Raw genomic sequence first — 16,218 nt, forward strand, 5'->3', positions numbered from 1 at the left:
TCCCAGCCCCCTTCCCGGCCTCTGTCCTCTTTAGTTCCTGGTGGGGGGGAAGAGTAGGGTCAACCTGGGAATCAGTCCGCTGGGCGTGGAACCACAGCGCCTCGGGCAGGCACACCCAGGTTTGTGTGTGGTTGACTCGTGCACAACATGGGGGCCTTTCTGAGGAAAAGCACACAGAATTATGAAGGATCGGTCCAGGGACATGGAAAGGGTCTGTGCAGGTGAGGGACACAGGAGCTTCATTAGTGTCCCGGCAAATCTGCCACCGCCCTGGAGGTAGACAAGGACGTCCTGATATCCAGACACTGTCCCCTTCCTTCCCATGGGAGAACTTGTGACTCACGAATGAGAGGAGGAGATAGAGGGGTGAGGATCCTCCAGAGGGCACCTGTGCCAGATTTCCATGTTCCTTGAACCAAAGTTAGGACTCTGCACTGGGAACATTTCTGAAAGGCCTGTACACTTGAAACCATGTTAGAAAAGATGAAAGGAAGTTGGGTTTTAAAGCAGTGGGTGTGAACGTGTCTGTAGGGGTGGGGACAATTGAGATGCTCTGTCAGCCTCTAGATGCTGGGATGCAGGGAGGCCCAGCGGGGACCATGGGCCACAGAGATGTGAAAGGAGGGAGGCGGAACAATGGAGGGGGTGTCAGCATTTTTCCCCCAGAAGGAAGAGGCCAGTGAAGGGAAAGGGCTCCCAAGCAGCCTGGGAAGGGAAGGCTCCCCACGGATCCCTGCACATCCAGAGGGTGGGCTGTGGTCTGTGCACCCACCCCATCTTCATTTCCAGACCCTGAAGTAAGCCCCAAAGTTTCCTTTTATGGAGCATGTGGGGTCTGGAAGAGACGAGTCTTCACACTCTTGCAGCTTCTGGCTTTGAATTCGTGACTGTCAATGGCGTTAGCGTTGGATGTAGGAAGGGCACCTCTGGGCAGAGACAAGGCCTAGTTAACGTGAATAATGGCCCACCCTTGTTTCTGCTGTTTGAGGGCTCCGGAATGAATGAGAACCCGGGTGAACTGCACTCTTTGGCTCTGCTGCAGGGTCAGTGGCCAGCTGTCCTCAGGGCATCCTCAGGAGGCAACCTTGACAATGACAAAGCACGTCAGCGGGAGGTTGGGCGACCCTGGCTGATCTCTGGGGGTCCTGGGCAGGGCCCACCACCCCAAATGAGCCCGTCAGCTATCTGGCTGATGTTTGAGATTTCTTTAAAACAAGACACAAACTTCCATCCTAAAAGTAGAAAGCAGGCTTAAAAAGACTCCCAGCATGATTTGCGGTCAGAGATGTGGGTGTTGGAAGACATCAAGTGGTCTAGCCTACTAGGACATTATTCTGGTCCAGGTTTCTACTCCTGAGAGGTTATCCTTCTGCATCTGAAATGGGATGGAGGAGGGAGTTGTGCCTTTCACACTTTTTTTCACGGAAGTAAATGGTAGAGAAGGGTAAATGTGCATCCTTCACCGGCTCTGGGGGCTTAGTCCAAAGTAACCTGCCTGCAGAGTTGCTTCTTTAAAATACATTTTGTATCTTAAAAATTCACTTGAATTTTGCATTCTTCTCTCCCTGTGTGCACTGGGGAAACCTGTTTATATTACAGTCTTTGACTCAAGGTGACCTGTGTGCGTAGCCCCCAGCAGAACTCCCAGGAGAAGGCAGGACGTGGGTGGAGAAGCTGTATGCTCTCAGATGCTCAGGGAGAACCGCCCAGCTCGGTGGCTCTGCCTGGTGTGTGAGCGCAGACCCGCCCAAGGGCCCCCAGCTCTAGCCCCCCTTCCACAGAAGGAGATGAGCCTTAAGTCTCGACCCACTGGGAGAGGGGACCTACCAACCCAAGTCCCCCGGGGGAGAGACGTGATGGTAGCACCTTTGACAGTATTGTTGAAGGGAGGCTGAGACCACTGGCCCTCCTGCCCGCATGCCTTCCTAAGCTTGGATTTGGTCACCGAGTTTCACAGGCTTGTTCTACATGTTCACTTTGAGATCCCACCTCAAAATCTGTGCCGCTCTGAGGCCTTCTCACTGCAGGGCTCTCTGCGACATCTTACTAGGAACTGCCACCAGCTACCCTCCCCCCCAGGTGACCACTGGATGCAGGTGACCACCACACCATCACCTTTTTTGCCTTAGACCCTTCCAGAAGCCTACTTTTTGATCCTTTTAAATATATTGCCAGTGCGCAGGGGCCTGCACTAGGGACTTACACCTATTAGTTTATCCATCTGACAAACATTTCGTATTAAAAGTATGTCTTAAATGAACAAACATCAAAAATTAGCATCTCACCTTTCCTCAGGCCTGCCATCATTGTTTCCACTTTAAGCCCTTGAAGGTGATCAGAATTAACTAGGTGATCTCCTCTTGAGCTGTTTATAAGCTTGTAAGAGCAGATCCCCTGTCTCCTCTCCCCTACTTTATTTCATACAGCACAGAGCATGATACGTTTCCTTGTCTCTTTCACTTAAATGTAAGACCCCTGAGAGCAGATCTCCTTTGTTCTCTGGAACAGTATCTAGAAGAGCTTCTGACACATGGAAGCCACTGAATGAATATTTGGCTGAGTGGAAGGATGGATGGATGGAAGAGTGGATGGATAGATGGATTGTAGTCACCTGACCAGCTGGTCATTGAGATGTAACTATAATGAAGACATTCATTTCTACATGAGCAAGTAAACTCCAGCCCAAGGAGGACTTTCTGACCAAATCTAGGAACAAATAAACACACCTTTTCATCCACTGAGTAATCACCAGGGGGGATTTTTAGTCTAAGTCTAATGGGACCCAGGGATTTATTCTGCTATTCTGGGTGAAGACGGAGTGCCCCCAAAGCCTTTATCTCCATCTGAGAACACGATACGTGTCCATGTTCTCTTCCTTTCCAGGATCATTCCCATTTTTCTTATCCATCGACCTAAGAACAATATCCCATATGCAACAGTGGAGGAAGAGCTGATTGGAGAGTTTGTGAAGTATTCCATCAGAGATGGGAAGGAAATAAACTTCTTGAGAAGGGAATCAGAGGCTGGTCAGAAATGCTGCACCTTCCAGCACTGGGTCTACCAGAAAACAAGCGGGTGTCTCCTGGTCACAGACATGCAGGGTGAGGAGAGCAGCTTGCCTTGGGCTCCAGGGATGCTCTGCGCCTGGGATGTTTGTGGGGATGGGGAGGGGAGGGGAGATGGGAGGGAGCGGTCTGCTGGGCTGTATACACCTTCACCAGCAGAAAGTGTTACTGACATCTTGGAAACAAGGTGTGACCAGGGAGCCCAGAGTGGCCAACTGCTGGAGTGACAGTACATTTCAACAACAGCAGGTAATCAAAAACTGGCTTTTTATATCCATGTCAGGTACAAATTCAGAAGTCTATATGAAAACTAAGATGTACCAAAAGAGAAATTAAGAATTCATTCTTAGGTGGAAGGGTCTTTCAGTCACTCTACATTTCAAGCTCCCCGGGTGAACTGACAGCATGTTTTCAATTTATCGACACATTGTGGAGGAGTACATTTGTATGAAGTGGAGACGTCATAATTGGGTTTCCCACAGAGACAGCCCTGAGACAAGCTGCAGCCTGGGGCTTCCCCAAGACCACCCTCCAGCTCATTAATTTCCTGGGAGGACTCACAGAACTCCAAAAAAGCCATTATGTTCATGGTCATGGTTTGCTACAGTGAAAGGATATAGACTCAGATCAGCAAAGGGAGGGAGGCACATGGGGAGGGGACCAGGTGGGGACGTCCAGCTGTCCTCTCCTGCTGGAGCCATGGGGACAGTGCTTACTTCCCCACTCACCGATGTGGGGCCATATGCATGGGGGACTGCCAGCCAGGAGAGCTCACCCCAGCCTTGGTGTTCAGCAACTTTGCTAGGGACCCATCACGTAGGCATGACTGATTCCCTGTGAGATTGACTTCAGTCTCTAGCCTCTTTGAGGTCAAGCTGACATCCCATGGCCCAGGCACCAGGTAGACAAGCGCACTTTTATCAGAGCTTAGCAGTTACCTCTCAAAAGCTGGACAAAAGCAATCCTCTGTTTAGGCAAAGTTAATCTTCATTGCATGTGAATATTCAAGTGCAAATATTTGGGAGGGGATCCCAGGAAATGCTGGTAGGAGAGTGAGGAAGTGTGACAGGGGAGGGAAAGTAAGTCGATAAGGTACCTTTATAATATACCCAGTTACCACTATGTATTACTGGAGCTCATTGCCTGCTGAGGAAACTCTGGGAGGCTGGGCAGAACACACATCTCAGAATTATGCCACAGAGTGAAGGAGCAAGTGTATTTATATACCAACTCCCTTTAGTTTCCAGCAGAAGGCTGCTCCTGATGGGGGTGTTAGCTCCCCTGCACTTCACACCTGCACGTGGGCAAGCCATGCTGAGCAAAGCAGGCTCCTGTGATCAGAGAAAGTTCTCAGGCAGAGATGCATTTGTTGGCAGCTGGAGGTAAAGCATCTGCTACTGAGGTTTTCCTATTCCTTCTCAAATAATAATGCTGTTGAGAGAAGCCTAAACTATAATTGTGTACCTGCCGGTGTCAGACATTGTCACGGACAAGGACCCCAAGCTCTGTCTACAGCACAGTGGTGAGGAGCCAGACTGCCTGTGGGTTCTCTTCCCTGTGCCTCTGCTTCCTAGCTGTTAGCCTCGGGCAAATCACTGACCTCTCTGGGCCTCAGTACTTCCCACCAGGGGTTGCTGTCAGGATTAAATGAGATAGTCAAACATTTAGTGCAGCATTGATGTAAGTGTTCCCTATCTTTAAAACTTTCCATTTTGAAATAACCGTAAACACAAGAAGTTGCAAAAATGGACAGAGGTTCCATTTACTCTTCACCCAGCTTCACCTAACGATAACCTCTTACCTCCTCACAGCACGTTATCAAAACCAGGAGGGTCACCCCGGCAGAATAGAATGAACGAGACCCTACCTGGATTTCACGTTTCTGTGTGCACTCATTTCTTCCTATTTCTGTGTAATCTTCATAATAACCCTGCAAAATGGATGTTTTGATCCCCATTTTACAGATGAGAAAACAGAGGCTTGGAGACAATGATAAAATAGTCTCCTGTCACTCGGCCAGCTAAGAAGAGGCCTCCAAGACTCCAACACACTATTTCTGACTCTGAACCCCAGGGTCTTTCCACTAAACCTCAAACTTACAAGCATCTCTAGATGTCAAAGGCTCCTGGGAGGAGCTCCTTTAAGGTCAGCTGGGAAGTGCAATGTTACAGTCCTGCACGTGGGACTGGGCTGGAGGAAGCTTTATCCCCTCACTTTCTGAAGAGGCTTTGCTAACACACACACATAAATATGGTCTTAACAGACAGCTCTCTATTCTAATTGGACTGTCTCTACAACTGTTGAGATTTTCCCGTCTTTTCTCCTTTGAAGTTAATTTTGCATTAGATGTAGTTCTCCTGCTGAAAAGCAACACCCCGGGGCTTCATGCAAGGCTAGAGTTGCTCCCAGGCACTAGTGAACAGCTGTAGAGGAACGTTCTGTCTCCCTGTAAGTGACTTGCGGGGTTTCAGATGTTGGCAGCGTGTTTCATGATGGCGTTTATTCTCTGCCGTGCCCGGGAAAAATCTGATAGCGTCACTGTAGCACAAGACAACGCAGCCACTCTCTAAACAGTCCCCACGGTTTATAATTTTACCGAGGCCCTGGAAGTAGGATTTTCAAATCCCAAACAAGCCCCAAGCTCAACCATCCCTGTCTCAGACTCTTAAGTTCTTCTCTCCCTGGTTGCCTTCATTTGTTGATGGGACCGTGGCGAGTCCTAAGACGAAACCCTAAGTCCTAGGTTTGTGGGGTGAAAGCTGGGCCTGTGATCTGGCCCTGAGGTCTGCACACTGGTGACACCGCCAAGGTTCCTAAGAAGCAGCCCCACAAATTACCCAAAAACTCGAATTCCAGAGAACAAACTTGTTGTCTTCTTCTGGCCTTCCACCAGAAACAACCTGTAGACTGCTACCCCCAGCCCAGTTTAATAGCTGCACGCTATGCTTTAAATGATTATCCTCTAGAGACCCTTAATAACCTCGGTTGAATTGCTGGCAAATTATTAAGCGGAGAGAGAAAATCATATTCTACTTTTCCACACGTCAGTGACAACTGGTAATTGTGAGACTCGAGGAAAAGAAACTCAAGCTCAAGGACGTTTTGCCAAATGACGTCTTACGGTTGGACTTCCGTGCAGCTTAGAGCTGTAATTTTGAAATACAACTTTCCATGAAACAGTGCGTCCAGAGGGGGCTTTTGCAATTCAGGTTTTTTTGTTTTTGTGAAAGCAGTTCCTACCATAAAAACTACATGAAGTATTTCCACGTATGTTCTAGTTGTTAGCAGCTTTGAAAGAATGAGATGAAGTGGTTGCCAGCTGTGAAAGGGGCTTTTAAAATGCTTGCTGGCTCACCCAGAGGGCCGTGTGGAGTGTGGCAGAGAAGCCAGGTGAGCCAGCCTCGACAGCAGCACGGCCTGTGTTTTTGCCGCATTCTGGGTGGACGTGGCTGAATCAGAGCATTAACCCTTTGGCTTTTCTGAGCCTCAAAGAACAAGGCTCAGCGGTGGAGACCTTTGGGACTAGATTGCCATCAGACCTGACCCATAAGAGTTGGCATTTGCCAGGAAAGCCGTTTCCTTTGTCCCCAGCCCAGGCTGGCTTCTGGGCTGCGGGCCCCTCAGCAAGCAGGTCACTTGCTGGCCATGGGGATACAGTGACCATGGCCTGGCCTGGGTGGTGCAAGAGAAGAGGAGGGAAGACCCAGGTGGCCCAGCACCATGGACCCTGTGCCCTTGTGAAAGGCCTGTCACTAGGCTGCATGGGTGAGATTAGGCGGAGGGCCACGGGGTTGGCGCCAGTGGCTCCAGCCAGCACCCCGCAGAGGCAGGAAGAGAATGGGTCTGGCAAGGAGACTCTGGAAAGGCCAGAGGCCACCCACCCCTGGGGCATCAGAGGATTGCCTTCCAGACCCAGGTGAGAGCAGGCAGACTCTTCCGCAGGTGGTGGTGGCAGTCTTGCCCCTCCCCTCCTTGCAAGACTATAGTGCTTTCCATTTTCTTTGAATTCCTGGTTCCCCAGCCACTCTCCCAAGAGCTCCTGCAGGGAGGGCAGAAGCATACAGACACCCCCTCCCCCGCCGCGTGCTTGGGATCCTACCAGGGACGCCTGTGGCTCTTTACTGAACCGGGCTGGGAGGCTCAGGCAGCTGTTTTGTAGATGCTGCTCCCCACCCCCGTCCCACCCAACCCTTCCCAACTTCCAGTGGCTTAACGGAGAAGGGGTCAGGATAAGTATCAAAGGATTAGACCGCGGGAGACACGCATCGACACCTCCAGGCCAACGTTAAAGTCTACGTATGACTCAGGAGTGTTTCCCTGGGTCTAAAGCCAACCCAGAAAATCTTCAATTCTGAATCAGAAAGCTCTGTCTAAGGAAATGGGAAATCCTGTGTCTGGAGGCTGCCCTTGAACTAAACACGTGCCATCCTGAACTCTCTCGCTGTTGAGCTTGGCCATCCCCGCCCACACCCACTCCACCTTCTGTTGTGCAGGGGTTTCGACTTCCCGTGAAGAACAAGGAACAGACCTAAGCCCCAACCAGGGCATCACTGGGGAGAGAGCTCATGGGACAAGTGACGGGCCTCGGAGTCATTCATAGAGGGCTGGCCTCCTGCCTCCACCAGCAGGGGTGGGCCAGGCAGGCAAAGGGCATCACTTCCCTTCCCAGAGGGCCCCCAAGTCCCCTGAAGGGCTGCGTCAGAGCCCTGCCTTCCCCATCATAGTCCCATAAAGCTGGATGCACGTCTGGAAGCCTGTCAGCGTCTGCTGATGGGAACAAGGAGGGAAGCGGGTGCTCATGCAGGAAGGGAGGTGGTGCTGGGGCTGTCACTCTCTCCCGTGAACAGATGGCCCGCCCTTTTTGAGGAGCCCGGTGTAACACAGATCCCGTCTTTGCTCTCTTCTTATAGGTGTAGGAATGAAGTTAACTGACGTTGGCATAGCAACACTGGCTAAAGGGTGAGTAGAAAAAAAGAGTGTATCATTCAACTCTGGGTTTCCAAACACCTCCCGGGCAGATGCTGGCAGGCTGATGCTGGCAGAGGAGACCTCTTGTCCTAACTGTGGATGACAGATGTTCTTGGGAGGAATTCAGTTCACGTCTCTCTTACCTAAAATATTTATGGACTTTGTTCTCCCCGGCGAAACGTTTGTTTCCTAACTTTGAAACAAGTCAGAACTCTGTATACACATTTCAAGATTAATTACTAACAGGAGTGCCATGGTGGGGGAAATGCCAGCATAAAGATCCCATTTTTCTGCATTTAATATCTTCACTACTAGAAACATCTTTAAAATACACTTGCAACTGAGGGCAGTGAATTCAGTCTGCACACTTTGATGTGTTTTCCCCGTACTTTTCAACAAAAAGTATTTTGGGCAGCTTCCAGACTTCCATGGTGAAGATTACAGGAGCAAATGGCTACAGGAGAGCTGTGATTTAGCGACTTTTTTGTGTGTGCTGTTAATGGTTTTGTTTTCCTAATTTAGCATAGGGTGTTGCTTTGCTCACTGTGGAGTGTGCCTAAGGGGCACTAAGATAACATTGTACTGGGGGATCTCGTTAACATCCTGTCCCTTTTGGCTGCTCTGCTTGACCACCAGTGAGGAGAAAGCAGGCTGTTTGTGATTCTTGGTGAAAATAAAGTTCTAGTTGGAGCTACCGTGCCTTCGCCCCTTGCTCCTGTTCCCGTGTGCAGGGACCGTTCGTAAGGAAGAAGAGATGAGGGGGCAAGTGACTTTTAGAAGGAATGGCTTGTGTTTTGAAATGTAGATTTGAGTACGGAGGTTTCTCAAAGAACTAAAAATAGAACCACCATATGACCCAGCAATTCCACTCCTGAGTATATATCTGGAAAAAAAATGGGAATTCAAAGAGATACCTGCACCCATGTTCATAGCAGTATTATTTACAATTGCCAAGATACGGAAAGCAACCTAAGTGTCCAACGGATGAATGGACAAAGCTGTGGGTGTGTGTGTGGGTGTGTGTATACACACACAACACAATAGAATACTACTTAGCCATAAAAGAATGAAATTTTGCCATTTGCAGCAACAGGGATGGACTTGGAGGGCGTTATGCTAAGTGAAATAAGTCAGATAAAGACAAATATTGTATGATACTGATTATGTGAAATCTGAAAAATACAACACACTAGTGAATACAACAAAGAAGCAGGCTCATAGATACAGAGTAAAAACCAGCGGGGAAGGGGGAGGGCGACTAAGAGATACAAACCAGGAGGTATGGAATGAGCTACAGGGATGTATGGCACAACACAAGGAATCTAGCCAGTGTAGTAACTGTACATAGAGTATCACCTTTAAAACTTGTGAATCACTACATTATACACCTGTAACTTATTGTACATCAACTATATGTCAATTAAAAAAGAAGTAGGTTTTATTACTGTCCAGATTTGAAAGCAACAGATCAGGAGACAACTGTGCTAAGGAGACAGCTGTTGCTCAGTTCTCAAGAGGAGGGGGCAGGCCAGGCCCTGGGGGGCTCCATGGGGGAAGCACCAGGGTCAGTCAGGAGGCAGAAGGAGAGAAGAGAAAACACAGACAAGAGGTTTTTTGTGGATTTCAGGGGAAGGAATGGGTGGGGCAGGGGGGTAAACAGGCTTGGAATTGACTTAACTTGAACTATCCCAGCAGGTTCTTGGGTGTAAGGGCCGTCTGAAGTCATCTGGCACCTGCCCTGGGGTGTCTAGGGAGGTGAATGGTGGCCCAGAGTGTGAGACCCCAGTAGAGGAAGCAGTGGGCACGGGCTGTGGATTGGTTAGTTGCCCTGTGAGAGGCACTCTAGAAGGCCAACCACTGTTTCTCTTAACTTTCATGTTAATCAGTCTGACTCGTGAAGTTCTCACCAACTACACGAATGCTTCTAATTTGGTTTTAGAAGTAGGATGCGGTTTGAATGTTCCTCTTCTCAAAATCTGCTCAGGATAGCACAGCTTTGTGTCGGAACTGTCTCTGTACTCCATCCCCGCGGCTGAGCTGAGCCCTAAATGTTGAATGGGTCAGGGCGTTGGGACCTGGCCTTGGGCTTGTGAAGAGAACAGGTCAGGAGAGGAGAACAGGGGCTTCAGAGACTTGGGTTCAGATCCTGGTCCTGCCACTTGCTTCTGATTCTCTTTGTGGTAGCCTTGCTTCTTGTCATAGGAATGTGTCTGGCCCACGTGATGGGAAGGCGATGGTACATCTTGGTTTGCCCAGCACAGCACCATGTCATGCCTGCCATCCCAGCATTCTGCCTAGCTAGTCATTTGTCCAGGAAAAGTTTCCCCGTTTCAAAAATAAATTAGACAATGCCTCTCTTTGCAAAGGGATTTTCCTAGACCCCAGAAGAATTGCCCAAGTTAAAATTTTCCTTCACAGGCTCCTTATTCCTTGCAGGACACTGCAGATTTGGGCATCATCCAGACCTGGTCTGAATGCTGGCTTCTTATCTTACCAGCTCTGAGGACACGAGACTCAGTTCTCGAAGCCCCTGATCTATAGCATGAGGACGGGGGGTTGTCTGGAGGATTCTCCTGGTTCGTCTACCTCCAGTCCCTGAAGCTCAGTCTGTGCTTAATTAATCTTGGTTTCCTTTGCCCCTGATGCCTCAACCCGACAACAGAGTAGGCAAATTCCATACCATTATTTGAAACCGCTTTCTACCAAAACGAAGCAGAAACCTGTCCAAGAAGTTTCAAACACTGAGATGAGCTAAAGAGTGTGATTATTGAGGACATCTTTTAAAAGCCTCCTAACAGCTGCCAGGAAACCTAGACCATATTTTTTTTCCTCCTAATTTAAAAAGAAATCCAATCCCTTTGGTTTTGTTCTCAGCTTTAATGTGACTTCTCTGGCCTGGGACAGCTGCCCAGCCCCCATTAGAGCCGATAGCTGGAGCCCAGAGCAAAATGTTGTCTGTAAAGGGTTGCTCACTGCCTCCCTCCCGAGGAGTGGTCAGGGAGGAGCAGGGAGGAGAGAAGGGAATCCCGAAGCATCTGAGAGATATTACGGATACTGGATCATCTTGTCCATTTTTAAAACTTTTACTTAAACTTCTTAAGCCACAATTTCTTTCCCTAAAGAAATGTTTCTTAGCACAGTTTGAAAAGCTGAAAGAGGAAATTTTCCTGAACGGACAAGGGGAAACTTGGAGACCCCGAGGACGTGTGTCCATCCGACCTTACTTCCCAGTGGAGGAGGAGGTTCAGGGAAAGGAGGCAGCCTGCTCACGGGCTACATGGAGTAAGGCGCCCTGAGGAACAGGGGGCAAAGTTCTCCATCGACAGCCAAAGCTGCAGACTGGAGCCCAGTCAATGGGAGAGACTTGGAAAGGGTTCAGACTGCAAAGGCAGCTTGCAAACAGGTAGAGAAGTCCAGTGGGAAGCCATCGTGAGCAGGGGAAGGAAAGGCTGGGGTGCCTGGCACATGCCAGAGGGCTTCCGAGAGCAGGAGAGGAGCTTGGTGGCTAAGCACTGATCGGGCGCACTCTTGATTCTCAGCAAGCGCCCTGCGTGGGCTTCATTCATCCACACTGGAAAGGGAGAGTCGCTTGCTCTCCAGTGGCCTGTAGAACGGGTGCTCCTGTCCTAGGAAGCAGGGCTCTGTGTGGGCGGCGTTACACGTGTTCTTTTAACGGCACTAGAAAGAACGCCAGGCGTAGGGGGAGAAACAGGAGGCAAATCTGACTTTAATAATTATCAAGAATGCAGTTAAAACAGAAAGAAAGAAATCTCCCAAATTTAAGGTCCACTCTTTCTTGGCCAGCACTGATCAGGACCTTTTGCAGGAAGAGGAGGCGTTGGGTCATTTAAAGAAAATACTCCCTTATCTCAACCTCAACCATATGTTTGGCTGCAGACACCCCAGTAAATGGCTTGTTCTCTTGTTTAGTGAAGTTAGAAGGTATGATACTATTTTTAAGGGTAAATCATTTCTGATCTTAGAAAATAGGGGACTGTCACGACTTATTCATTTTAATGCAACTTTACCCGGGAGTATGATCTTAAAATTTAAGGTAAACAAACCAAAATCAGTGTAAGCCAACACCTGGGTGGGGAGTAGAGCTGCACATGTCACAGCGGGTCCTGCAAACACACGCCTGTCCCCAGCCAGCAGTTGAGTTTCTGGGGAGATAACGAGACTGCAGTTTAGCCACCAGAGGGCGCCAGAGCCACTACTCTCATCCACTCTACTCTCCCGAAAAAACCCATTTTGTGTTGGTGGATTGAAGAAAAACCAAAGTACTCTGAGCAGTAAGCATTGGACCTAAATAGGACAGATAGGAATAGCCACAGAGGTCCCCCCACCCTGTGGCCGCCAGCCTTGCAGCTCTACTTTTGGAAGAAAAGAGGGCGGGGGTGTAGGGTGCATGGCATGTGTCAGGCACCCCTGACCTGGAACCCAAATTCAGGAGACCCCAGACAGAATCACAAACGGCTTGTTCCCCACTAAGAGGGGCAGATGTGACGGGATAAGAGCCCATATCAACGCAGGCTTGGGGAAGGACAACTGCCTTAAGAAAGCAGTCCTGTGAGCCATGAGACAAGGAACATGAACACAGATGCCCATGTGCAGTCAGCGGAGTTCCAGAAGGCCCCCCGCCCTGCCAAGGGCAGCTCACTGGGGAGGGCTGTGTGCTGAGGGCAGAGGGACGACAGCCGCCTGGGGGCTTAACCCAGTCACAATTCCGAGACACCACCACACCTGGAGAGGAGGGACTGAAGCACACGTGGGATGGAATCAAGAAACACACCCGTAGGCTTGTGTGTGCACGTTTGCATGTACGGGGTGTGCACACGCTGTGTGTGGTGACTCCAGGCAGACTATTCAACGCAATGCATGAATCTGCCAGGAGGGGAGGAAGCAAGGGGATTTGGCGCAGAACTTCCTGACACCCTAAGTGCTTTGTGCATCAGGCCTGTGTCGCTTGGACCCCACCCCAGACTTCCTGAATCCAAACCAGCACTTTAACAAGGCCCCTGGGTCATCTGTGTGCACCACTCCCAACCAAGGTCAGGACTGGGCCTTCCATCAGATCTGACAATTGCTGGTCCAGATGACCTCGCATCCCACCAGGGAGAGCTTAGGCACGAAGGAAACGCAGGCAGACAGGCAATTTCAGCTGTTTTCGTGGTCTCCTACGGGAGAGGATAGAGATGTAAAGATGACATGGTTGGCAGTGGAATTTTTTTTCCCACCCTGCTAGATTCAACATCTGTCTTAGGCTGACTGTTTCTTCAACGAGGGATCTTGGTTTTTAAAACGGAGTCATTCTTCACAAGACCGTGGACTGTGGGCTTCTGGGTGGAGGGGTGGGGAAGGGCAGGCTGGATTCGTAACAAACGTGTCAGGATGGAGCTGCTCGCTGAGGCTTTAGAGATGAAAGTAACCTTTCATGCCCTTAACAGCTTAAAACCCAGCTTGCATTTCCTAGGGGCAAGTCCACAAATCTCAACTCATTCATTTCAGGTTTGTTGACCTTTATGATTTCTGCCAGCAAAAGGAGGTGGCAAATTTCTTGAATCATATTAGCTACAGATTCAGTGCGATACCAGTATTACAGACTTTGGGTTGGTTTTTTTTTGTTTTTTTTTTGTTTTTTTTTGCCAGTTGGATGTTGGCCCTCCTAAACACAGAACTCGCTCATGCCCAGCAGGACTGGCTTCCTAGATGGACAGCCTGTGCAGCCGAACAAGGACCCACACTCAGATGGGCCCTGGGCTTCGTTTACTGCATGTTCCGCTAAAAGTCTTAATTATCACGGAACCCAGGTTTTTGATTTGGCACAGGGCCCTGCAAATTATATCGATGGTCTCGTGTGCCATGCACACCCCTGCCTCTCCTCTGTACCTGGCTAATCCCATACCCTCAGTCTCAGCTTCAACATCCGGTCCACAGGAAGCCCCCATCAGCTGCACCACGCCAGGCCAATGTGAATTGAATGTCATCCACTGTGTGTCATGCACTGATCTAGGTTGTTTCTGTGGATTTTCTCATTTCATCGTCTTTTTTTTTTTTTTGAGTTATAGTCAGTTTACAATGTTGTGTCAATTTCCAGCGTGGAGCACAATTTTTCAGTTATACATGAACATACATACATTCATTGTCGCATTCTTTTTTGCTGTGAGCTACCACAAGATCGTGTATATATTTCCCTGTGCTATGCAGTATAATCTTGTTTATCTATTCTACATATGCCTGTCAGTATCTACAAATTTCGAACTCCCAGTCTGTCCCTTCCTAGCCCCCCGCCCCTTGGCAAACACAAGTTTGTATTCTATGTCTGTCTCATTTCGTCATCTTGACAATGCCTTCCACCAGCTCTCTTGTTGGATCTTGAGGGGATTTGGGGTCCTGGGGACTTGTCCATTCAAGGAGGACAGTAACCTACCATGATTGAGATGTGAAAACACAGTCATTTACAATTTGAATATGAAATGTCCCAACCAAAAGGAACAGCCCCTGAGGCCACTCCTGGGCCGGTCAGCATGGTTCCTTCTGCAGCCTGCCAGAGACAGAGGCCAGATGCTTCTCCTCGGGGGAGAGAAGGTGCAGTGGCACAGGAGAGAGCCCTCCGGTAGGAGGAAGACGGGGCAGCTTGCTAGTCTTGTCTCTCACACCCACTTGCCTTATTGTCCTAGGCTGGCCCATGACCTCTCAGCCTAAATTCCTTTAGTAAGTTGGAAGGGTCTAAACTTGATCACTTTTTCCAGCCCCGAAGTTCTAAACTTCTTTATTCAGAACCTTTGGGTGGGATGCAGTGGCTTTCAGATCACCAAGAGATCTCATTTTATCACGAAGGTCCAGCACTAGACACTAAGGGGGAAAAAAAAAAAGCTATAAAATGCTGACATAGCAAAACTGCCAGCACCTAGAACACCTGTCTTATCTTAGTCTCTGATCTTTGCTGTGCACACTGGCTGGACTTTGCCGTTCCTTAATTGCACAGGTTTTGTCTTTTCTCTCCATAGTCTTGTCAACCACTTGGCGACCCTTGCCTAAAGCAGGAATAAATACATGTTCCACGTGCTGTTAGTTTCCCCTTTGATTTGTTTCTTTTAACATCGGTGAAGAGTCCTGTTTCTAAAGATTGTTTTCCTCCACCCAAACTCACAGGTACAGAGGATTTAAAGGCAACTGTTCCATGACCTTCATTGATCAGTTTAAAGCGCTACACCAGTGTAACAAGTATTGTAAAATGCTGGGGCTGAAGTCGCTTCAAAACAACCAGAAACAGAAGAAGCCGAGCGTCGGGAAGAGCAAAATTCAGCCCAGCTCCACAACCGTGAAGAAGACGGCGCCCGGGACCCCAGCCAACAAGAAAACCTAACGACTCCTATTGACTAACAGTCAGTGGCTGGCGGCATGCGGTCTTGTGGGAAATCTGGGAACACCCCAGAGGGAACACAGCCTGCAGAGCGACCCAGAGCTGCCTCCCAGCTGCCTCCCAAGCTGCCACCTGCTGGCTTCCCAGAGATGATTTTAGAGCAGGATTTGCGACCCGACCCACGGAGAGACTGAATCAATTGTCGTCTCAAGGATGTCTTTGTACCGTTAGCATTTGTACCGACCTCAGATTAGGTGTCTGTATTTGCACATGGCTGTCTTGTCAAGGACTGCGGGCTGAGCAGGGTCTGTCCACAGCCCACGTCCTCCCCGCCTCCATTCCTGACCTCGGGATTTCTAGGCACAACCGGCTGCTCTACCAACAGAGGGGGTGAATTCCTTCCCTGGGTCAGGCGCGCTCGAGTGGATTATGCTGTTGTGGCTGGAGGGGGCTCCCAAAATGTCAGGCAGTTTCCCATCACTCTTCACACATCCCGCTGTAACATTCTGTTTAATTAAATTCATGTTTAGACAAAAGCTGTTAAGATGCACATATTAGCACAGACATTTAGACTTTGTGCCGTATTTCACATTCCCCCAGGAGGAGTAATAGTTCCTGATACATTTACCAGAGCACAAAATAGTTGCCTCTGTGTTTTCCGCCCGTTCTTACAGCACAGCTTGGGTTTGGTCCACTTCTCTTTCTAAATCTGAGCTCCCTAAACCCAGGGCTGCCCCCTCGAGGGATCACTCTGGAAGGTGCGTGCAAATCCTGGCGGGAGCACAGGCGCTCACAGCGTCCCGGCCCCTCCCTCTCATT

The 16,218-nt window shown here is 49.3% G+C and overlaps 1 protein-coding gene across 1 annotated transcript in view; it reads left to right on the forward strand.

Moving 5' to 3' along the window:
* Positions 1-15,419, forward strand: part of ALPK2 (alpha kinase 2) — a 94,488-nt gene extending 79,069 nt beyond the window's left edge. Inside the window, exons 11-13 of the mRNA XM_006205742.4 lie at positions 2,884-3,101; positions 7,976-8,024; positions 15,189-15,419. Of these exons, the coding sequence (XP_006205804.2) occupies positions 2,884-3,101; positions 7,976-8,024; positions 15,189-15,402 (481 nt within the window). The 3' untranslated portion in view covers positions 15,403-15,419. The remainder of the gene's footprint in view (positions 1-2,883; positions 3,102-7,975; positions 8,025-15,188) is intronic.
* The last annotated feature ends 799 nt before the right edge of the window (positions 15,420-16,218 follow it).

Source organism: Vicugna pacos, chromosome 30, assembly GCF_048564905.1.
Source record: "Vicugna pacos chromosome 30, VicPac4, whole genome shotgun sequence".
Taxonomy (NCBI): domain Eukaryota; kingdom Metazoa; phylum Chordata; class Mammalia; order Artiodactyla; family Camelidae; genus Vicugna; species Vicugna pacos.